At 50.0% G+C, this 22,926-nt stretch overlaps 9 protein-coding genes across 9 annotated transcripts; 3 read left to right on the forward strand and 6 right to left on the reverse strand.

Moving 5' to 3' along the window:
* Positions 1-775: 775 nt before the first annotated feature.
* Positions 776-2,396, reverse strand: ABOM_002252 (GNAT family N-acetyltransferase; the record flags this gene model as incomplete). Its single annotated transcript, XM_022529382.1, has 2 exons — positions 776-893; positions 961-2,396. 2 exons carry the CDS (start codon positions 2,394-2,396, stop codon positions 776-778), a joined length of 1,554 nt encoding a protein of 517 aa, XP_022392855.1.
* Positions 2,397-2,954: 558 nt separating this feature from the next.
* On the reverse strand, positions 2,955-4,355 carry ABOM_002253 (putative proline utilization protein PrnX-like; the record flags this gene model as incomplete). Its single annotated transcript, XM_022529383.1, has 1 exon — positions 2,955-4,355. The coding sequence occupies one exon, from the start codon at positions 4,353-4,355 to the stop codon at positions 2,955-2,957; it is 1,401 nt and encodes a 466-aa protein (XP_022392806.1).
* A 728-nt stretch (positions 4,356-5,083) lies between these two features.
* Positions 5,084-6,378, reverse strand: ABOM_002254 (uncharacterized protein; the record flags this gene model as incomplete). The annotated part of the gene is made up of 2 exons (XM_022529384.1): positions 5,084-5,711; positions 5,765-6,378. 2 exons carry the CDS (start codon positions 6,376-6,378, stop codon positions 5,084-5,086), a joined length of 1,242 nt encoding a protein of 413 aa, XP_022392849.1.
* A 918-nt stretch (positions 6,379-7,296) lies between these two features.
* Positions 7,297-8,707, reverse strand: ABOM_002255 (DnaJ family domain-containing protein; the record flags this gene model as incomplete). The annotated part of the gene is made up of 2 exons (XM_022529385.1): positions 7,297-8,478; positions 8,528-8,707. 2 exons carry the CDS (start codon positions 8,705-8,707, stop codon positions 7,297-7,299), a joined length of 1,362 nt encoding a protein of 453 aa, XP_022392850.1.
* Positions 8,708-9,201: 494 nt separating this feature from the next.
* Positions 9,202-9,769, forward strand: ABOM_002256 (mitochondrial 37S ribosomal protein mS37; the record flags this gene model as incomplete). Its single annotated transcript, XM_022529386.1, has 3 exons — positions 9,202-9,328; positions 9,483-9,562; positions 9,671-9,769. 3 exons carry the CDS (start codon positions 9,202-9,204, stop codon positions 9,767-9,769), a joined length of 306 nt encoding a protein of 101 aa, XP_022392851.1.
* A 347-nt stretch (positions 9,770-10,116) lies between these two features.
* Positions 10,117-11,813, reverse strand: ABOM_002257 (cytochrome P450; the record flags this gene model as incomplete). Its single annotated transcript, XM_022529387.1, has 3 exons — positions 10,117-10,253; positions 10,311-11,413; positions 11,482-11,813. The coding sequence occupies 3 exons, from the start codon at positions 11,811-11,813 to the stop codon at positions 10,117-10,119; spliced, it is 1,572 nt and encodes a 523-aa protein (XP_022392852.1).
* A 944-nt stretch (positions 11,814-12,757) lies between these two features.
* Positions 12,758-14,619, forward strand: ABOM_002258 (F-box/WD repeat-containing protein; the record flags this gene model as incomplete). The annotated part of the gene is made up of 2 exons (XM_022529388.1): positions 12,758-13,830; positions 13,884-14,619. 2 exons carry the CDS (start codon positions 12,758-12,760, stop codon positions 14,617-14,619), a joined length of 1,809 nt encoding a protein of 602 aa, XP_022392847.1.
* Positions 14,620-15,059: 440 nt separating this feature from the next.
* ABOM_002259 (nucleolar and coiled-body phosphoprotein 1 family protein) lies at positions 15,060-16,250 on the reverse strand (the record flags this gene model as incomplete). The annotated part of the gene is made up of 2 exons (XM_022529389.1): positions 15,060-16,136; positions 16,203-16,250. 2 exons carry the CDS (start codon positions 16,248-16,250, stop codon positions 15,060-15,062), a joined length of 1,125 nt encoding a protein of 374 aa, XP_022392848.1.
* Positions 16,251-17,021: 771 nt separating this feature from the next.
* Positions 17,022-21,819, forward strand: ABOM_002260 (GTP-Rho binding exocyst subunit SEC3; the record flags this gene model as incomplete). The annotated part of the gene is made up of 4 exons (XM_022529390.1): positions 17,022-17,214; positions 17,434-19,640; positions 19,724-20,841; positions 20,892-21,819. 4 exons carry the CDS (start codon positions 17,022-17,024, stop codon positions 21,817-21,819), a joined length of 4,446 nt encoding a protein of 1,481 aa, XP_022392887.1.
* Between the last annotated feature and the right edge of the window lie 1,107 nt (positions 21,820-22,926).

The raw sequence follows: 22,926 nt of genomic DNA on the forward strand, positions 1-22,926 counted from the left end.
TGTTCTTATATGATTTTCTTTATGTATGCCAGCTCTCGTTCGTTACTGCGATTTCCTATTGGCACTTTCGTTGGTACCGATTGTTTAGATATCACGCACTCCACAAATCTGCTACGCATGTATGTATGATGCCCTCACTTCCAGACTAGTCTGCTATAATAAATTGCTCTTATACCACATTCTATAAATAGACAGCAGAGTCGCCATGCATTTCTGTTCGTGTCTCCTAAGCGCTGTGTGGGTAGACATCCGTTGAAACCCGCACTGCTAATCCTTGTACTGCATACCCCTCAGCGCGTCGATTCCCGATCGACAATGATCAACAAAAACAATCCGTGCCAGGAATTTCAACCGCCACGCTCCAGCAACAGCGTATGCGCACCACATTAGTCAAGGAATGTGATCCGCACGGTCTAGAATCTGCTAGATCCATCGGAGCCGAAAAGCGCGACGTGTGAGGAATTCCCTCGCGGATGATGGGAACACAATTGCGAGATCCCCACCACAGGCTTTTCCGATCAACACATCGATCGAGATATATGTACACAGTGCTCCATACAAGGGGAGTGGGGTTCACATCCTGCGCTTTGGGGTTTGGATGAGCGGTTGGTGATTCTAGACTGGTCTTATCTTATCCTTACTTGGGGAGGGTTTTGTAGTAGAGATGAGATATCATTGACCGATGCTAATGTTTCGTTTTAACCGTCAGGACTCGTGATTGTGGTGTACTTCTTCACTTTTAAGTATCATTTTGTGCTTCTTGTGTTTGGGTGTTTTATATGGCAGGGGCTTCCCAGCTGTCGCGTTTGATTTTCATCAGGTTGGACTGTTTGTGTGGGAAGCATACTTCGCCTTCTTTGTAGAAGCCTGCTTTTTGGAGGTATTCGAGGACCCTGTTTGTTTTTCTTTTGGTTAGTCTTTCTGTGGGCATAGCGATGGGCTAGAGAGGGGATAGCTTACTTTGTGTTGTCCACTCGAGGCTCTAGCATGACTGTCTCGGTGCGCTGGTCTGAGAGCCAGCAGTAGTGCACCAAGGCGCTCAGCCAAATTTGCACCCGGTGCGCGCCACGGTACTCCTGCTCTCCGACCAGCAGGTGGATTCCCCGGTCGTAATTGTCGGCGCCCCCGATGAGCTGTCCCAGACGGTCTTCTTTGACCCAGTAGATCTCAAAGTACCCGAAGGGTTTGCCGTCCCAGCATCCAATAACCGGGAAGCTATGTCGGCTTTTCAGGTTGTTGCGGAGAAATTCTTCCTGATGGGAGATGGGACCGGCCTCTCCCCATGCTGCGCTGACTCTTGGGTCGTTCATCCACTTGTGCAGGTAGTCGAGGTCCGAAGGCGCGTTCGAAACCAACGGGTCACTGGTTGAGGCTGAAGAGGCATGTGATTTACTTGGTGCTCCTCCCGGTGCCTGAGTCTTCTGTGAGGGGAGGTACGGGACACGGAATGAGAGGTATTGCCCGACGCTGGGAATGTATCGAATGTAGAATACGTCTCCCTGGTGCGGTGGCTTGGGCCTGATTGGGTGCCGGACTCCGTTTGTGAAGGTGTACTGAGTGGCTGGCGGGGGGTAGTAAGTTGGAAGATTGGTGCTGGAAGCAAACGGCCCTTCGTTGGGTGCGTAGTGGCCAAAGTCACTGGTTGGGGTACCCGAATCAGCGAGGTACATCGTCTCACGGGTTGGAGACGATAGCTGGCGGGTATGATGCGACGAGCCGGGTACATTCTGGCCTATATTTGGAGGGCTCAGAGAGAAGACGAAAAGACGGGGATCGATCTGCCAGAAAGAGCGTCGGCTCACAAACATCGCCTCCCAGGACTCGTTATCGAAGGCATCCGGCCCCACGGATGAATCCTCGGTGGCAATCAGCCCCATCCGTTCCAGCTTCTGAAGCACGTTTCGTCCCTTGAAGATACCCTCACGCTTGATATTGACCCGCCATTCGCCCTTCGGTCTGCCCGCTACGGGCGTGCGCGACGAAGCCTCCGTCTGAAGGTGAAGGTCGGGTTCGGGCTCGTGGAAGTACCACCAGAGAGTGACCCAGAGCATCATGGCGATCTGGCGTGAAGCGGAGGTGGCGAGTTTATATTCGCTATTTGGAGGGCTGACGATGGCTGAGAGGTACAGGCAATCGTCGTGCAAGGTCGGCGCTGTGAATCGAGAGCTGTGCGACTGATCGTCACTCTTCCCTCCGGTCTCGCGAGCTCGGTCTCGCGCTCCATCAGATTTCTCCTTCTCCTGGGTATGCTGTCTAGTATACAAGACGATCGTCCATCCAGGAGGGAGTAAGGAGCGACCCAGGTGTGCATCATTGATCCTGAAGGTCAAGCCACCGAACACAGGCGACACTGAGATTAACTGCCCGTTAGGCAAGTGGCAGACGTTGTTGCGCATGACGAGGGATGACCTTTCTAGCCAAGCCAAAGGAATGGGGATATGGGAAAAGAGACAGGCGAAGGACCGACGGGCCTTAAGAAGGGAGGTGTGCAGAATTCAAAAAAGGACCGGCGTGGAGGCGAGTGGGATGATCCTCCCCATTGCCCCTCATCGCAGCCAACTGATCTCCCCGCTAAGAAAAAAAAAAAGAGAAAAAGAAAAAACAAAGGATCTAATCAATCAGTCAACCAAACTATGAATTGCAGATCAGCAACATTGTTTGATTAGGATCACCACACCGATATTCCTCCGACGAAGTTCATGCCCACGCCAGAAGGGAGTTAAATTGGATCCAGTTCAGAGATCCTGCAAAAGAGAAAATGGGAAGAAAATGGATGACGCAACAACATTTAAGCTTTCCTCCAGTTCAAGTTTTTTGGTGTAAGAAAACAAACACGATCGAATATAAGCCATCCATTATTAGTATGGTAATAATAAACTAAGCTATACAGAAAAAGAAAATACAATCAAGAAGAGATAAAAAAAAAAAAAAAAGGAAACCGGAAAGACAAGAAATCAGAACTCTTCCACCAGGGTCCCAATATTCCGCTGCCGCGCCAGCTGAACGAGATCCCCGCCGGTGACCAAGTCCATCAGTCCCAACCCTACACTCTTGAAAATCACATTGCCTCGCTCAGCCCACTCGCGTAAGCTTTTGCCATCGTCCGTCTCTTCGTCCTGGTCTTGGGCAGCACAGCGCACCATCAACAGCTCGCCCAGCTCCACAACTTGATTCGGCTTGATCTCGGCTTGAATCAGCTCTCCGGCCTCCTTCAAAGCCGCCTCAAGACTGTCCACAACCACAACGCCGCTACGCTTGACGTGTTTGTGGAAATGCCGATGCGAACCCTGTGCCTTGACCTCGTCGCGTATGATCTCTGGAGGCAACTCCGTCATGTGTGGCTTGTACGAACCAATGGCGCTGATCAGTCGGCCTTTCCGGCGGGCTTCGTGTGATGTGAGTATCTCCCCAGGGAAGAGTGGCTGAATAGACGGAGTGCAGCAGAAGATCGCATCAGCTTTGTTCAGGGCATCCTGCAAGATGCGCGAGTACTCGACGAAGTCGCTGCTAACAGCTGAAAACTTCACGTCACCCCGCCAACTAGAGTTCTCTGGTGAATAGATGTCTCGCAGAAGTTCCGCTGCCCGATCGAAAGATCTATTGATGATGAAGACCCGTTTGATTTCCGATCCCCGCAATGTCAGTGCCAGTCGTATGTGCCAGTAAGCCTGCTTGCCTGCTCCAAAGACTACCACTGTGCGCACTCGCTTGCGCTTGTTGAAGATCATTGTAGACGTTAGTGCCGTGCGGAATGGAGTGAGCTCATGCGCATTGATCAAGCCAAATGGCATGCTTTGCTCGTCAAGCAGTGTCACGCTGCCCTGTGGGGAAGTGTCTCGGGAACCAGCTGAGGGCCATGCTCCCATTGTGTTGGACAGTCCAGAATTGACCGGTTGTTTGTTCACACATCCCGACGGCAGCGACTTGCTGCTAGAGCTGACTGAGGAGCTTTCGTCTTCCTGCGACGAGACGGTCAAGTCACTCATGTCGGATGACAGCGAGCTCATGGAATTCCTCGATCCGTGCCGACTCCGTGACGCCGTCTTCTCGCCCTCGGGTATATCCAACCCAGTTTCGACGGCACACCCCGCGGTACCCCCGTCCTGGAGCGAGATCATTTTCATGCCGATGGTGCGGCCGGTACTGGCGGGCATAAATAGCGTTGTGGAGCCATTCTTGCGGGTGATGGCAGTTCTTTGGGGTTGATAGGTAGCGGAGCAGCCCAGTTCCTGATTTCCCGTCGAGTATTCTCGTAGCGCCTGAGCTAGGTTTTGTTGCAGCGATATAATCTCGTCGCGGGTCAGCGATAGCAGCAGCGAGCGGAGCTGTGCCTGAGAGAGGATGGTCAACGGCATGAGGAAGAGTGCAGTATGATATCCTTGTCTCCACAATTTACAAAAGGATTGTGAACATGGGGAGAAGAAAAAGCTATTGTTGTAGGGAAACGTGGTACCACGGTTGGAGGAGGAGGGACCGAGTTATGGTGGTGGGCGGGCGGACTTGATAAGGACTGATGGCTGCGAACGGACATTCAACAATTCACCTGCCATCCAAAACGGAGCTAGACTCAGGGGGGTTGAGCGGAGATAGATTAACAGACACATACTATATAAAGCGCCGGGACCATTAGCAAAGAAATAGCAAAGAAACGCAAGCCATCTTGACCAACCTTGGCATCAGTATCGCATCGAATGAAGAGGTCCGAAGAGGGTCGGAGAGTCGGCGTTGAGGACCGTGATGACGACAGTCAAGACTCCGGCTGAGCGAATAATGAAAGCGGAGCGGAGACGAGACCCATCCAGTCCTTCCCGATGCCTTTACGGAGTACACGGTACGTCCTGCGCAGTAGCCACGATATTCTCTTTCTATGTGATTCAATCATTTATGCTTGCCATGGCATAGGTCCGATATAATGCCTTGATCAACCCCGGACTCTAGAATATCCCCTCCGCCGCAACATCAGAAAACGCCTCGAATCAAAAAAAAAAAAAAAAAGAAAAGAAAAGAAAAATAGAAAATAACTTCAAAAGCCAAGAAAACAAAGGCAAAAAGGCAAAGAACCAATCAAAATATCATGCCTCGTTTATAACCCCCACATATCTTCATTATCCCGGACTACATCATCCTCATTAAGAACCCGTAATCCGCTTTCCTTGGCTTCTCGTTTCCTCTGCCGCTTGGTGACCATCCGACTGGGTGTAAGCGGAGTTACTGGCGTAAATGGCATATACGGGCTGTATGGTGTGGGCATCCCAGTTCGAGGACCATTCATAGGTTTTAAGGGGCGCTCCAGGACGGTTGTCTTGGTGGCAGGCGCACTCTGTTGCGGGTAGGCATCTCGGAAGGGCAAGGAGGATGAGCCGTGGCCAGCCACGGACAAACTCAAGGGTGCCGGGGCTGCGCCCGCGAGCCCTTTGACGCTCTCTTCTCGCCTGTGCCTTGAATTGTCACCACTGGTGGTGTTGGTGGAGGCGGTGGGTTGTAGAATCGCGGTGTCAAGGGAGGCTGGTCCTCCCCATACGACCTGGATGCCATCACGTCCGGGGAGCCCACCGGGGAGGAAATTGGTAGCTTCCGAAGAGGAATACGAGGAGTACGGGGAGTACGCGGCTTGCCGGTGTTTGCCTCGGGGTGAGAGTTGCTGTTGAAAAGGGAGAGCGACGAGATTCTGGACAGGCGAGAACTGGCCCTCGGGCTCGTTGGCATCTTTGCTGGAGGAGGGGGAGGTGGTGCTTCTGACAGTCTCGATGAACGATCCGTGAACGGGTTCGATTGAGCACTATCCGGAGAATGAATCTCACTCTCTTCTCGAGTAGCCTCCTTCTCAGCTGCCCTCCGCTCATCGTGTTCCATAACAGCGGCGTACAACATTTCCATTTCTTCTTGCGCTCTGCGCCGGTCTAATGCAACCACCGACTCGTCGATGGTAGACACGCTGCTGTTATTGGCTATATGAGATCGTGGGCCCTTACCCAAGCTGCTCCAGGATCGATTGAAGCCGTTTGGCATACGAGGACTAGGAAGATTGGCAGAGATTGGGGTGACTGGACTTGGGTCCATACTGGGCGGAGGCTTGACAGGCTTCATCATCTCTACCTGCAACGAGAAGTTGGACGATTGCACTGTCCTCCTCAGACGACGCCCTACAAAGAGGAGCAATGTCAGGAGGATCGCGACAAAGATCACGTACGCTCCTACAATCCCACCGATTTGGATGGCGAGGAGAGACTGGTCCAAGGTATAAGTAGTGGGGTGTCCGCCAGCCCGACGGCTCAGGTTCGGAATATGAATCAGGAGATTTGACTGTTCCTGGGATACTGATCCAGCAGCAACCACAGGAGATAGTAGAGCAGCAAGGATTATGTGGACCGGCAACATTGCTTGTTCATAGACCCCAGATAACAAACCTAGTGATTAAGTATCTTTATTAAACATAGTGGCGGATCGCAAAGGGGACTGCAAATCCTTTACAGAAAGAGACGGAGTGACACACATCCTGAAAGAAGAGGGGGGTATGAGCGACATATTGAAAGGCGGGTACTGAGTGATTGGATGTGATAGTGTGAAGCGCCAGCCATGGAGAAGGTTGAAGTACGATGGAGATCCTCCCGTTCTGTGGCTCTATTGGTGCAAGTTACGCGCCCATCTGCACATCCGATCACACACGAATTTCTGGACCACTGGCTTGCCAGACCTCGATCCTGGTGTTACTTTGGATTGGGGGGATCTCAGCACGAATAAGATTGAAGTGCTTTGTATATCTTCGGGACGAGGATGTTGATTGGCACATTCTCAATATCACCACTTCCGTTAATCACAACCTACATATATACCTGTCACTTGTCAAACTTAGGGCAAACCCAGCGACGGTATGTCTCACTGTGATTAGCTTAATCTTGTCTAATCCCTAGTCCATCCATCTACTTCTGTTTCAGAGACACTCGATAAGCTTAGGTTGCGTCTGCAGCTTCCTACTACTAGTCTTAGGGCTTCCTGTCATCCCAAAGGGGCTAGAATCACATATAGCAATATCCTGACAGAGGCTACCACAGGTACATACATCACACCACATCAGATCACTGCCTCAAGGTGTCCAAATTCAAACGAGCCGCCCTTCAACTGTGCAGTGTCAGCGCCCAGTGACGGAGGGGTGACACCGTAGTCGGCGAAAGTACCCATGGTCTTCTAATGCAGAACGGTCTGGTTTTACAAAGAGTATGGCCTGGCCTGTCCATCATACAGGGCAATATCATACAATATATACATCAAACATATATACACATGGCTCTCCAGCCACTAATCTTTCTTTGAGAACAGGTCCCGCCAGAATTCCTTGAATCCATATCCTTTAGTTTTATCCTCCTCATAAACTTGTGTGGTAGTTGATGTGCTTAAGGACTCGATAATGCCGGACGCTTTAGAGCCGACGGATTGCGAACGACTGGTCCTCTCCGTCGCGCGCCGTCTAATCTCCTCGGCTAAAGTTGGCGCTACATCGGCGTAGCACGTAGATAATTCACGCTCCAAATTGATGTATGGTTTCTGAGCAACGGGTGGTGCTTGCAGGTTGTAAGAGCGAGTGAGAGTATTGAGATTCTTGACTGCTAGCTCATAAAAAGAGCGCTCTGTTGAAAGATACTGCGGGTCACGCAATGGCGAAACATATGGCAGTGGGGGGCTTTCTTTGGTTTCGACCTCAGGCGACGTAGAAGCTAATCTTTCGTCGTCGTTCAGATTCGTTGCGGATGGCTCGACATTATAAAGCTCCTGGAACGATCGCTCTATCTTGACTTTCTCTGCCAAACGGGCTTCCGCAGCGGCATAGGCCTGAGCACGCCTCATCTGAGCTTCCAGGGATCCCCCTTCGCTCGCAATTAATCTCGCCGCTTGCCGTCTCCATTCAGTTCTTAGCCGCTGGCGAAACCGATCAAGCTCCCTCGCCAGCTCCTGTTGTTTCTCGATCCATGGAGGAACCAACTCTTGTTTTTGAATCATCTTGTTCATGAAATATTCAGTTGTATCGATGAATGCACTATTTGCATTATGGTCGGTCTGTGTATTGACACCTTTCCCTCGTTTTATTCGATCGAATTGACCGCGCGACATCGCATCCTCTATCCGTTCGTTCGCAAGTGATGCTAACCCTTGGATCGTCATCGGCATTGGTCGACCACCAGGAGTAAACCTCTCTCGCATTTCTCGTCGCATTGCCTCACGCTCTTCATCCGACACCCCCGGGCTTTGACTTAGGGTGTATGTAGATGTGCGGTCTTTGGCTTCGGCGAGGCGGAGACCCGGCGACGTTGAGGTCTTGGGAGAGATGCGCATATCAACAGGGTTTGGTTGTGGGATTTTATAAGGTACGCGCATAGGTTTCTTCGAGCTATCCAGCATACGCAGTGTGACATCGTGAAGGCTCTCCGTTCCCGACCATGGCTGAGCTGCGGCAATATCTTGAGTTCCTTGACCTGCACTCGACTTTAGAACGTTAGTTTAGGATCTCCAGCATCATTGAACATGTACATACAGGCATATCGGCGACTGCATGGGCAGCTGCATGGTCACTTTTGAATGCGGTTGCTGCGATTCTCTCTTCAAGCTGTTTCTTCAGATCATCCGAGAACCCCGCGTGTTCCAGGTTTTTGCGCGCCGAGCGGCCTCCTTCAAGCATGGCCTGTTCTGTCATTTCAGATAGCCTTCGCACCATAGCGCTTTCTTCTTTATGCCCATCCTGTAATTGCGTAGTCTCGCTGCTTTCATTCGCCTTCGAATCTGCATCTCGCCACTGGCTTATCGCGGAGAAACATCTCGATCTCAGACACTTTGTTGTAGATAATGAGGATAAGTTATTGAAGTTGAACGCTCCCACATGCCGTTTGCTCATATCCGCCTATATTAAAAAGAAAAGCAACCCCTAAGTGAGTGTAATGACCGTAGCAGATAGCTCTTATCTCCAAGGATGGCCATGTATAGTTAGTTAAACTCACAGGACTATAGGGTGTTATGTCAGCCACTTCCGCGGGCAAAATTGCCGAAAATGTCTTGGCACCTCCGAAGGCTTTCCGACAACTTTTGGAACCAGAGCCCAAGACTATACATTGACCTGCACCGGCGCTATTGGTGACATTCCGTCTATCCAATTAATCGAATTTGGGTTCCTTGAGTGGCAGAAGTTCAGAGAGCACCGGAAACACCGTCAATATGCCCCCGAAAGGTGCCACAACTCGTCTCAACCCGGTCCGTCTGCAGACCATCCCTCACCTTCGAGTCCGTCGTCCGAATCAGCATGAGCAGAACCCCTGCGTGACAGTCATGTCTTCGATGCTGAGTATGTTTTGTTCCTGCTTTTAATCGCTGTCGCCGGGACTTTGCAGATAGACTTTCGCTGTGTGCAATTGTGGAGCTTCTGTGTTCCGAGCAGCTTATGGGGTTGTCAACAATTTTTCGACTGCGATGATATGCTAACCTTGGTTTCTTGATAGGTTGCTGGGCGTCGGCTGGATACACTGCAGAGGGATGCGCGGCCCTTGAGCAGCAATTGAGGCAATGCATGGACGCACCTGTACGTATCTTGATTTCTCTCTGCTACGCCTTTTTAGTCCAACTTCCTGGCCCGTGTCCATTTCAGAATAGCCTTGCTAATGATGTCTTTCTTCTTCTTGCAATACAGAAACCGAAGAGCAACAAGAAGAACACCATCAACTACCACCTCATGAGAATGTACCCCAAGGTCGTCGGCCCCAAGAAGAGGGAGGGTACTCTTGGTTAAGAATTCTTTGACTGCAATGTTTGTTGATATCCCGAAGCGTCGCGCATCATACCGGTTATGCGGTGGTAGCAAGCAAGGTTTTTATATTGGTTGTTGGGGGCCCCGGGGATGGGTGATAAGCGTGGAGGCTCTGGATTGAGTCTTGACGGGCTCGGAAAGAAATCTTTATGTATCTGGAGTTATAGGCTTTTCGTTTGCGGGTGGATGTGAGCTTGTGTTACGGACATCCCCTTCTGTACATTACATGTGCTATGTCATAAAGAAAAGAACATGTTTCAATCTTAATCATTGAGAAGACATAGCTAATGGTCATAGTGATTGTGGGATCGTTAACACTTGGATACGATCTACGCGGCTCCAAACTTCAACACCAGCTTATCTCCGCGGGGCTTAACCGTATAGGCATCGATTGCTTCAATGTCGTTGTCGTCTACGATGGACGTCCTGTAGTTGGTGTAGATGGCTGCCGTTACTAGTTTGATTTCTATAGGTAAAGGTGTCAGCTTGGGGGACTCTATATCGGGAGCAATGGTCAACTTACCCTGCAAGGCCAGATTGCTTCCTACACACATCCTTCCGCCACTCCCGAAGGCCCAGAACCACCGCCTTCTTTCTTCGAGGTCGGAATCCGAGTTAACACCCTTAAGCCACCGCTTAGGCTGCCATGTCTCAGGATCCGGATACACATCAGGGTTGCGATGGAGCGAGTATGCCTGCGCATTAACTCTGATATTTGCAGGGATATCGCTGTAGCCAGCCAAGGTACAGGATGGATAAGGTGTGACACGGGGCTGGATTCCAGGGATTGGAGCATGGAGGCGTAACGTTTCCGTAACTATGGCCTCAAGGAGAGGTAATGAATCAACTGCTTTTGCCTGAGGCAGGCCCCTTGACGGACTAGGTTGGGGAAACAGAATTTTGGGCTCTAGAGTCAAGAGCTCCTTCCGCAGCTCTTCTTGCAGGTCCGGGTGGCGAGAAAGCTCCCAGAACAAGTAAGTGAGGGCGACTGCGCTGGTTTCAAAACCAGCAGTGAGCTGGTCATACATTTCGCAGGCAATGTCGAGCCGCTGTTGCTTCGAGCTCTCTTCTGTATTTCCCTTTTGTGAGGACTGCTTTATCATTGCTTGCTGGAGCTGCTTGTATGCCACAGGCTCGACGCTGGCGTCGGTTGATTGCAAACATTGTTCTGCTCTGTCGCAGAGGTCTAGACACCAAGCATCAAGCATTTCATTGGCCTCATCGCACCATCTAGGTATCAAATGGATACCAATGGACTTAGCCCAAGATAGAAGACCAGGAACTTCTTGGTGGTAGAACTCATACGGTTTCCTGCCCTGGTAGTAGTGGAGCATCCTGTGCCGGAAAGGTTCATCTTGAAGCCAGTTGGTTCCATTTGCCAAGCCAAAGAGATACGCTGATACAAAGTCTATGGTGAGTCCCTGATTGAGATCATGGACCTCAATAGGCGCATTCGAGGAGACTGCTTCTTGGATCATGGGCAAGAGGCGATCGAACAAGATAGTCTCCGAGATTAGACGCATATGAGGTGAGGACTGCAAGTATGACTTGCTGTAGATATTAGACAGCATCCTTTTACGAACAGAATGGGGCTTGCTGCCAATCATGGTAAACATGCTCACGGTCCTTTATCGGGTGAAGCCCTTTATCAGCTCTAGTCAAGACAGTCGCAGTTTGATAAAGTATAACCTTACCCGAGTGATCCGAATACTCGTGGATACCATTCATGCTTTTCGAATCCGCCTGTGTAAACAGTTTTGATACCACCTTCAACACAGTTGATGGATATCTCTGATGGGGAAAGCCGCACAATAGGCCCAAGTCTTTCATGGGCAGCCTGGATGGTCCGGTTGTTTTGACTCCGAAAACGCTTCCAGAGCATCCAGGCAGGAGATATGGGAACTGTCCAGTGGGCATTGGGGATCTTGGACAATGGGGAGAGGAAGACGGGATACACAATGCATTTATATAACAAAGCAATTGACAAGACAATCGCTGATATAGCCACTATATGCGATCCGGCCATGTTTGCAAATGTTCACTTAGCATCAAGACCAGACAATGGATGTGACAAAGAGGACTCTAGGAGACTTGTGTGCAACCAGGAGAAGGGACGACTGTTAGCAAAGGTGACGGCAATGGATACCTTATATGCAACTGCAAGGCTCGCCAGCCATGATCAGGTTGAAAAGCGGTCGATCCCGACGGACCCTTGCTACAGGGTGGACCTACCATTAGGAGAAGCTTCCCCCGCATATAGAAACTTTTGACGAGAGGAGTCGAGTTGGCAAATCCTTTAGGGAAGAGACACGATAAGGAACCCCGTATCCGATGAGTCCCCAAGTGATCCACGAAGACCACTATCAATCTATTTAGTAATGGGTGGAGTCTCTATGGTTGAATTGCTCTTTCAGTCTGCAAACACCCCACATTTGAAGAGACCTGATAAGGAAAGGTTGAAGAAAGTGCGGAGATAAGATTTTATTGATCGGAGCTGATAAATAAGCGCAGGATCTGATTGGAATTTTATTTATGACATAATGACCGAATTCCCACAACGCAACAGCACACAGTCACTACCCTCGTCTTGTATCTTTAGCTACTAGGCCTTCGTTCTCAATGTGTGTGGGTGTAAAATATCTCCTCTGCCAATTTTTGCCATGAATCCTTTGCCATCCGAAGAGTATTCGAGTGTCTCACACCATGGCCTCACTACTATGTTCCCAGGCTGATGGTCCAAACAGCCTTCGCATTCTTGCTGATTGCAGCATGTCCTAAACCACCGCGAAAAGGACCTTAGATATATACATTCACAGACAGATTATGATGTCGGTAATGCTTTAGACTAGAGTACATATGTGAGTCGTGTACATTTACAAACGGTTTCGGATACTCATGTACTTTCAAGGAAATCGCCACTAGGCCTCTTCAGCATTCTTCGCCGATAGAAAAACAGCTTAGATCTTCACTATGTTGTCTAAACTACCCGTGGAGATAATATATCTCATTGCAACTTATCTACCATCTGCCAGTGACTTAATACATATCGCGCAGACCTGCAAGCGATTGTATGGAGTTGTATCTGCCGAGGATGGGCGTGTTTTTCGAGCGTTTATTGAGCATCGGTTTCCTGGCTTTGTACCGTCTTCATGTTGGAAAGATGCCACCCAAGCTCTGACTTCTCGCTCTCGAGCTTTGGACAAAAATGCGGTAGTTAGTCGCTTCGTTGCGAAACCCCCTACTCGCGCTGAATTGGGGATTACAACACGAACCGACAGACCCACCCTTGGGTATCGCCCTGCAATTGATTCATATGAAACCTGGAACGGGAGCACGTGGGAGGACCGCAGGGAGGTGCTCGCTTGGGGCGGCGGGCATGAGATTGTCATGAAAATCAAGCAACATGGAAAGGCCCAGAATCACCAATGGGCCATTTTCGATGATTTGGATGTCGTCAGCAGCCATGACGACATATGTGGTCTGCATATCTTGCGACCGGGGCATTATCGCAAAGCGGACGATAAGGAACATGTAATCTTCGGTCGAATGCGCGGCGAGCTTCTCCATGTTGCACTTAAGCCTAACGAGGACGCACATGAATACGTGCAGCGATACGAGACATCTAACTCTGGGCTCGAACATATCGATCTGAGTGAAGGACTAGACCCGATTCTGGCTGCACATGACAAAAATGGAACGATCAAATTTTACAGTACTACCAGGGATGACGACGTGGTTGAACCCTTTGGGCATATTGTAATTGAATCAAGGCTCGCAGCACGTAACAAGTGCTCTAAATTTCTGTCTCCGACCCTATTTGCTATAGGCACAGGGCGCTCCGAGAATGCGCTGGCTATCTCTTCTATTTCATCGGAACGGTTGGCGCTGGAGCGAGAGATCAGCGTGCACTCATTAGATCTTGACATACGGCTTGGCTCTACTGCAAGTGTCATTGTCAATGCAATGGCACCTCTATGCGGACAGGTTACTACGGGGTCCCCTGGTAGTACATTCCTTGCTGCTTGGGGTGATCGTCTAATCAGGTACGATCTATTTCCCCTATCATCGCTTATCGATACAGCTGACGAGTGCGCAGACTCCATGACGTTCGTTCAAACCGGGCATTCGAGTCCACTTACAAAGACCCAAGCGACCAAAACCAGATTTACTCCCTTCACCCTTTTGGCCATGACAGATTTCTCGCAGGAGCTGGCGCAGATGCCGTTGTAAAGATCTTCGATCTTCGGATGCCAAAAACCTACAGTTACACGGATTCTAGGGCTTCTTCCATTTACCAGCACAACGTGCCCCGTCGAAAAGCCTCAGGAGGAGAGACTGCACCCCCGGTAGAGAGCATCAAGTATCCCCGCAAAGATTTCTCTATGTTCCTGTTCTACGCACCACCATTGTACCCAAATGCCCCTAGGAGGCGCCAACGTGAATCCACTCCATACCGCGGTGCCATCTACTCCCTGTGCTCACCGTCACCTCTGTCACCCACGGTATACGCCGGAATCACTGACGGAGTCGTTCGACTGGATTTCATGTCTACTGATGACTTGACTGGTTCATGCAGGGATTGGTATCGGGAAATGCTTGATATAGACTTAGAAATTCAGGAGGACAGGACGATTTACAACCCTGAGCGAGTTCTGGATTTGTCTGGGTACGAACGGCCGGAGCCTGATGACACCACGACAACGTCTCCATTGAGGACACAGAAACGATTCGCGTATATTGATGAGAGTAATATCAAAAATGAGCAGCTAACGGGTTGGGACCGGAGGTGGAACCCAATGGAAAGATTTGCTGCCTGGAGACGTCGGGATTGAAATTGGATGGCTTGACGACCCCTATAATGTTTTGCTCCTCTGTCGGCATAAAATCACGGAGTGTTGGTTTTTGGTACTGCTTGTTTTGTTGCTTGGTGGTTAACTATCAATGTAAGGTGGTCGATGTTTATGATGGGGACTCTTAGATGCGGAAGTATTCGGTTGGTTCATGGGTTTTTAAAGATCTTTAACAGGAATGTAGAGACAATTAACGATTTTGACTTTTTTTTTGGAGGTGAATGTTTGCACGAATAATTGAATAGAAGTCCCAGCTCCATCAGCGCCTTGCTTGTAGTTGTGAATAAAGAAATGGGCAAAGCGATCTAAATATGTAAACCTAGATCTAAGGGTCTAAACTTTTGTAGAGCACATCAGGAAGTGGATAGTATGCTGAACATGACGGCAGCCAGTACAACCCAACTCGGTCCACTAGCCTCAACTTAATCCTCGAACCTAAACGACTTGCCTCCGGAGATATCGATGGGACCACCACGGTAAGAACCACGCTTCTTCTTGTTCTTCTCTTTCGTGAAGCCCTTGCCACGAGTGACCGAGAGATCCTTGAAGGCTCTGTCAGCATACGCATAGGGGACGTAGTCGTTGGAAAGCAGGTGGTCAGTAGGCTGTTCACTGAGAAGAGCCAGAGGAGTAGGGCGGGCGCCAGTGTGCTTCTTGACCGAGCCATTTCCGGGGGCTGGGCTAGCACTAGACGAACCGGTCACGGGTGTCGAAATGTTAGTAGATTTCTGAGCACCCGAGTCGGAGTTTTGAACTGTTTCACTGCCGGAGGAACTCTGAGAGGATGAAGTAGTCTTGTTGCCCTTTCCGTCTTCCTTGTCCGAGTCCGAGGAAGAGGAAGAATCAGAGTCAGAGTCAGAATCAGATGACGAGTCGCTGCTGTCGCTGGCTGAGGACGATGATGAAGAGTCCGAGGACGAACTCTCTTCCTTTGCGGCGACCTTTGTCTTCTTATTCTGAGGGGCTTTGTCTGACTCGGACTCAGACTCGGAAGACGAGGAATCAGACTCGGCCTTCCGCTTAGTACCCTGAGGCTTGGCAGGAGCAGGGGCTGCCGCCTCCTCCTCACTCTCATCATCAGCATCGCTATCGGAGGCAGAAGAGGAAGACGAAGACGAAGAGGAAGAGGAGGAAGAGGAAGAGGAAGAGGAGCTCCTAGATTGCTTCTTCGACTGTGCTTTCGGCGCATCGTTCATCTCAACGTCAGAGTCGCTCGACTCATCTGAACTGCTTGAACTTTCTTCGCTGCTGCTGGAACTGCTGGAGGCCTCTGATGAGCTAGAATCGGAAGATTCCTTGGTAGCCTTTCCGTTATCTTCCCAGTTCTGGAAAATTTCGAGCAAAGATGGCGCATTCTTGGTGTCGGACGGCGACTTGCTAACGGATTTGCTGGCTTGTTCTTTCGAAAAGGCTTTACTGGTACTGGTGAAGCCAGACCCGGTAAGAAAAGCTTCAATAGAGGCGATCAGCTGGGGAGGAACAGATGGTGCGCTCTTGGCCTTTCGAAGCCGAAAATTGTCAGTAAATCAATCCTGTCTGAATGACTACTAGTAGAACCATCCCACCTTCTTATCCTGAGCCAACTTGGCAGGAGAAGATTTCTTTCCAGCCATGATTATAGTTTTGTATTTAGTGTCTCCCAGATACAATGACTGTGTTATCACTGTACGAAGTACTGAACCTTCGTCTATATGTTTTCAAAGGTTTCCTTGGAGCAAACCAAAAAAAAAAAAAAGGGCAAAAAACACTAGGAAGGCGGTCAATGATAGTGCATCTTGTGATTGGCCAACCAAAGTATCACAGACAGTTGCCTTCACGTGGGCCCTCGTGACATGCTGAGTTTCAGCCAATCTATGCAAACCAACAATACTCCACTGGAATCGTGAAGAGGAAAAAGCATTACTACTAGTACTAAGTTGAGGTTATTAGATGTAATCAATCAGCAGGATTCAAGACGTAGATCATGTGACTATGAATTACCAATTCTAGGTTCTTCAGCTTCGAGTCTATCAAATAGACGGTAGTTGGCTGCACTATGTCAACCTCTGGAACGCAGTACATACTCCGTAAGTATGCAGTAACTACGAGCTCTCCGCCCACTGGTTACTAGCGCCCGCCGTCCATTCCCCCAGTAGCTAATGTACAACTACCGGCTTGCTCCTCTCTGTGGGCTCTCGATTTAACGCCAGCAATCCATGCTGCCCCTATTTGGCCTTCTTTCTATACTTCGACATTTCTTTTAATTTTTCGAGGCAACTACCTCACCAGCTGTCCTCCGAACACGGCGCGCACCGTGTAGCCTAACCCCCGACACTCCCGATCATGTTCACCTGGCCTCTGATACCTCCTACGTAAAACAGGCTCCCGGCAATTGGAAAGCAATAATGAACGGTCGTGATCGCTCGCGGGGCCCGCATCCTGGCGAAAACCCCCCTCAAAGGGATCCGCGTCGAGTCGGTGATGGTCGCAATGGAGGTCATACTGGTGAGGCTACAATGTCAAGGGCTGAGAAATTTGAAGATGAGAAGAGACGGATCATCCAAAGCTGCTTCGTAAGGAAAGATGGCGATGGCACTTGTATGTATTTCTCTTGTTGCGCAATGTTGGTTTAGTCGCTTTGCCTTGATTGAACTGGGCTTTGTCATGTCAAACCGTGTATAATGGGTGGCCGCTTTCTCGTCTGCCGCGCCTGCTAAGACCTGGACGAAGATCTTTGCACGGCGAAGGGTAGGACCAAGCGCAAACCATGGAGGATGGATTCGCGGATTGCTTGCTGACTTGTCCTGCCGTTCTCAGTGGCTGAATCCTACATAACACACGTTCGCATCACGGAAGATGCTGCGTATCCGTCTACACCCCCTCCACCTAATTCCCCGCCCGACAACAAAAAGCCTCGAGCAATAATTGTTGCCGTGAGAAAATCAGGCAGGGTGCGTGTGCACAAGGCTAGGGAAAACAATGACGGTTCGTTTTCGATTGGGAAAACGTGGATGTTAGACGACCTGTCTGCGATACAATCGTTCAATGCTTGGGTACCATCGTCTCCATTGGAACAGCAGCAGAAACAATGGGCCTCAACTGTTGGATTTGTGGTGACCATTGGGAAGCCCTATTACTGGCAGGCAAGGACATCTAAGGAGAAGGATTTCTTTATCGGTAGTTTGGTGAAAATCTACAAAAAATATACCGGAGGAAAGGTACCGGAGCTGATAGGCTTCGATGATCGCGAGCGACAATTGCTTGCGGGCATGCCCCCTCCGGGTCCTAAACACCCTGGCCAAGGACCCCCGCGACCTGAAGTGGCACTCCCTCCTCCAGGCCCACCATATTCATCCCATGGTAGCCGGCCTCAGTCTCCTTACTCGAGTCGTGCACCTAGCCGGGATGGGCCACGCCGGCTACCCTCTGAAGAGCAATCCCTAAGAGCCCAACGAAGTAGGGATCAGATGGGTAGACCATCTACTGCCCAGTCTGGTCAATCTGGGAGAAGCATTCCCCCGCCGCCTGTACCGCCTCAGCACCCCCCGCCAGTTCCCCCTGACCAGCGAGACCAGCCACCTCCCCGCTCAACTGAGCGTCTTGCATCTGAAAACCGAATGCACAAGTCACCAGTATCTCCCGAATCGAGGGGCCTAGACATCCCTGCCAGTTTACTGGCCGCTTCGGCTTCGAATCAGCGGGATCGACCCAGTGGAGAGTCTGAACGTAATCTAGTCACTCGCCCTGAGGTCCAGCCACCGCCGTCACGCGATGGGAAAGGTGTGCCAGAGCCAAAGCTTCGCACTCAGGATTTGGCTTTCAGCTCGCCTAGGCACAACAAAGACGGTTCCCGACCCACCACAGCTCAATCGGTTCCGAGTGAGAGTCCGAATGTCATTCCAAGTCCAGTAACCAACCCGGAGCCCAACTCAACTTTCAATGAGGGCAGCATTAAGACATCCAGCCCCGAGGTTCCCACGGAGTCTTACGATAACATTGCACCCGAACGCACTCCCGATACGCAACCTGTCGAGATACCACCTGCATTGAAGCTGGCCACGTCAAGCACTGCTAACGCTCAGATGACAACCGATGTTGCCGAAACAGCAGCACCCGTAAGCACGAAGGAATCGCAACCCAGCGAATTGGCCCAAGAGGGTGGGCCGATCTCTCCGCCAGTCAGTCCCCCTGAGGTGCCCACATCACCTGTTGAAAACGAGGCGGATGCACATCGCCCCGGTCTTGGGCCTATGATTAAGAAAAAGCAAAGCAAGGAAGCTGTCGGGGCATTTCGCAAAGCCGCTACCACTCATGGCGCTTTCAAGCCGAGGCCTGGTGGTGCTGGTGAGAGACTATTAGCAGCCGCAAGGAAACAAAAAGCTGAGGAAAGCAATGGGCCCGATGGAATCACTGGAGTAGTGCCCGCGCCCTCACTTCGTACAGCCATTGAACCTGTGGTATCCCCCGTAACACCGGATAACGAGATACCAGCCCTTCCATCTCCAGCGAAGGAAGTGCCCTCTCCAGCCAAGTCTCCTATACTGGAGCCACCCACAGTTGAAGTAACCCAGGCTGCCGCTGAAGAAGCTACTGTTACGTCGGTGGAGACTCAGGAGGAACCGAGAAACACTTCGAGAGCTACCGTGAAAGTCGTTGCGGACGAACGAGCGAGGTCTGTGTCTCCATCTCCTGATGGTCGACGTCGCAGACGCCACGAGGACAATACGATCAAATACTGCCAGGCGCTTGGGATCAATTCCAGCAGTATAGGTGAACGTGGTGCAGACTTTGACGACATATTAACTGACCTTGGGTGGAATGGACGCTTGAATGACGAGAAGAAAATCGAAGATCTTGAGGCTGATATCCGCCGTGAGATCGGTCGTGTCGAGGCTACCAGCTGGCTAGGTAATCTTGAGCAGCAAGAAGGGAAGCTTGATCAGCTTGCCAAGTTAATTGATAAGACTATCGAGGAGTGTGAAGAGCTGGATAATCTTCTAACTCTGTACTCGCATGAACTCAATGTAAGTCACCAAGCCCACGCAAAGAATATCCCCTCACTCTTTTTGTACATGCTGTTCTACGTGTTTTCTGACTCCGCGGACAGACCCTTCATGATGATGTATCATATATAGAAACACAGTCTCAAGGTTTGCAAGTACAGACCGCCAACCAGAAACTACTCCATAACGAGCTTCAAAATCTGCTGAAAACTCTCTCTATCTCCTCTGTTGACTTACGCTCCTTGAAAGAGGCCTCGCTCAGTAACCCTGACGGGCTAAAGGATACCGAGATTGCATTATCAACGCTGTATAAAGCTATGTTGATGATTGATTCTGATATATGGCAGAATAAGAGGCGATTAGCCGATGCGGCTGGGGATCACGGCAGCGTGGGTGTGTATGCTGATACGGAAATTGGCCAAATGCGTGCGATCAAGGAGAAGAAAGAGGAGTATCGCTCACAGTCCCAGTTGTTCTTGCAGCGACTTAAGCAGTTTATGGCTATTGCTTACAAGGTCGCTGAACAAAAAAGGGTCGACACTGCTGCTAATAGCACGAAAGATCCTATGAAGCTCGACAGTCGAGCACGAGAATACTTCCGCCGGGAGCTGTGGATGTATAATGCCTTGATGCTTTTCGCAAAGGAAGTCAGCGGCGCAGAGTGGCATGGACTTATCAATCTGTACGAACAACAGGCTAAACAACCTTACCAGAATGAGTTTCGGGACAATAGCCTTGCTTGGAAAAAGGCGTCGAGAAAGCCCTCTGGAGAGGAGCACGAGCTTCTGTTTACCCATCAGGAGAAAGAAAAGGAAAATGAAGGCATCACGATGGCCGCCAGAAAGTTGACCGTGAAACGAGGAAAGACTATGAGGGCTGCAGCGGGTCTACGGCTCCCTTCTGGTGACAAACAGCATGGACGTCTGGAACCTTATGAAGCGTTTGCAGGCGCTCTTCATGAGACCTTAGGCATGATATCAGAGGAGCAGAACTTTCTAGTTCATTTCTTCCACCTAAGCTCACTGTCGCACGTCGATTTCCCTGACCTCGTAGCATCTGCTCACCCTGAGGAGCGCCAGTTACCCGACTTTGGCGCCAAGCAGTTGCACGATACCGATCGAGGAATGGCAAGGAAGGTGGAACAGATTATGGACGAACTGTTTTCATTCTGGCCGAACGATATGCAGAGCCTTGTGGATTCGTCCATTCAGGTTGATCCTCTGTAAGTACATCACGGAACAGCTCCTTTCGTGCCGCGCTAACTTGTTACAGACAAGGAATAGGTATCCTGTTTGCTTTGGAAAAGGCTGTTCTGGATTTTGAAGACACCAACCAAGACTTTATTGTCCATTCACTCCAGAAACTCCATTCCCGGCTGATTGGTCTCTTTAATCGCTTTGTGGACGAGCAGATACGTGGAATTGAAGACACCAAGGTTAAGGTGAACAAGCGTAGGGGGGTCATCTCCTTCATGCGCGTCTTTCCCCATTTCTCCACGGCTGTTGAAAACATGCTGTCACAGCCTGCACAAGAGTTCTGTGATATTCGAATCAGTGTTAATGAAGCTTACAACCGCATCAACCGTGCCATGTGGGAGTCACTTAAGTTTATCGCCAAAGAAGCTCCTGGCCAACCTAATGGCGCAGCGGCAACTTCGGGCGACCCAGAAGACAAGGAGGCACTGAACTATCACATACTTCTGATCGAGAATATGAACCACTACATCGAGGAGGTAGATGTCCGAGGCCTACCGGTGCTAGAGAAATGGCGCGAGCGGGCTTACCAAGATTACCATGAACACATGAAGCTCTATCTAGACTCTGTCATTCACCGGCCACTGGGGAAGTTACTTGAGTTCGTTGAATCAGCGGAAAGCTTATTGGCAACTACAAGCAACCCGGTAGATATCTCAAGCCGCCCTAGCCACTCGCGCTCGGTAGCGAAGAAAGTTTTAGCCACGTACGATGCGAAAGAAATGCGGCGTGGTATTGAGGCACTCAAGAAACGGGTGGAGAAGCACTTTGGTGATGCCGACGACCCTGGACTCAGCCGCAGCCTTGTGTTGAAGGTGTTGCGAGAATGTGAAAGTCGGTATGAGGGAGCGTATGATCGCACTCGACGCGTCCTCAATACGGTGTACGAAGGCCAACTAGACCTCGAATGGCGTATGGAGGATGCAATTACCATGTTCAAGAAATAATTGGATGCCCTGTGTACCACGATTCAGCGCCTTTTCTCTGTTTGCTTGGGTGTTCACTTTTCCCTCTGAGATTCTGCCTTCTACAAGTACCCTTTCTCTTTTCTGTTCTATTTGCACTGGTTTGCTGGATGGGGAGCAATGGAAGCATTTATCCATGTCCATGGGTCATAGAAATGGGGCGTCTGAATTGAATAATACTGCGTTATATCATCATTCTCATGTTTTGCCTTAGCTTATCATTCTCCTGCATGATACATGACCATTGGTGGTATATAGGTGTCTTGGACAACTTGAGGAGGATATGATATGAATGTACTATGATCTTGTCACCACTTTGCTGAAGCTTTCATCCTCAATGATGGGCCATCTGCGTACAGAGACAGACAGGTTGTTTCAATCAGGCAAGGCGACTGGCGAACCAGGAAACTCAACCAATAAGGAGGAGCGGCAATTGATGGACGATTTCAGTTTAGTCCTTCCCCACATATGTAATTACAGGTAATATGATCAATTCCTAGAAATGGGAGACACGGATTCCTTGAAAACAGAGGGGGAAACAAATAAATAAAGTGCAGGCATTATCGAAAAGAAGCGGACGGAGTCAGCGTACAATGGGCCAATCGGCAAGCAATATTTGTGTTACGAGTACTAAGTAGTAGTAGTAGTAGTAGTAGTAGTAGTAGTAGTAGTAGTAGTAGTATCGGTATCAGTATGGGTACTATAAAAAAAGGACTAGACAGTAGGGAATTAATGAAGGAAAGAAAGACGTACGGCACCTGTAGCAATATGCCGAAAACTGGAAAAAACCTTTCCTAGTCCGGATTTCAATTTGCAAGGATCCCAGCCATCTTAGCAGGAGTTGAGCATGGATAGGGAAAGTGAATGTTAAAGCGGCAACGGACACACTGTTGACTCTGCAGGAGGGTCAATTGATCCACTACCTTATATTTATACTACTTGATATATCAGATTCTTGAATGCGCACACTCCACTTATCATCTCGTGTCAGTCTCTCTTCTTCTACCCCTGGTAATACAGTCAGCGCGTCTATATGGTAAGCCATGGGTTGAAGGCCTGTATTTAGGAGAACTTCATGTATCGAGAGAT

Source organism: Aspergillus bombycis (genome assembly GCF_001792695.1).
Source record: "Aspergillus bombycis strain NRRL26010 chromosome Unknown contig00011, whole genome shotgun sequence".
Classification (NCBI taxonomy): Eukaryota; Fungi; Ascomycota; class Eurotiomycetes; order Eurotiales; family Aspergillaceae; genus Aspergillus; species Aspergillus bombycis.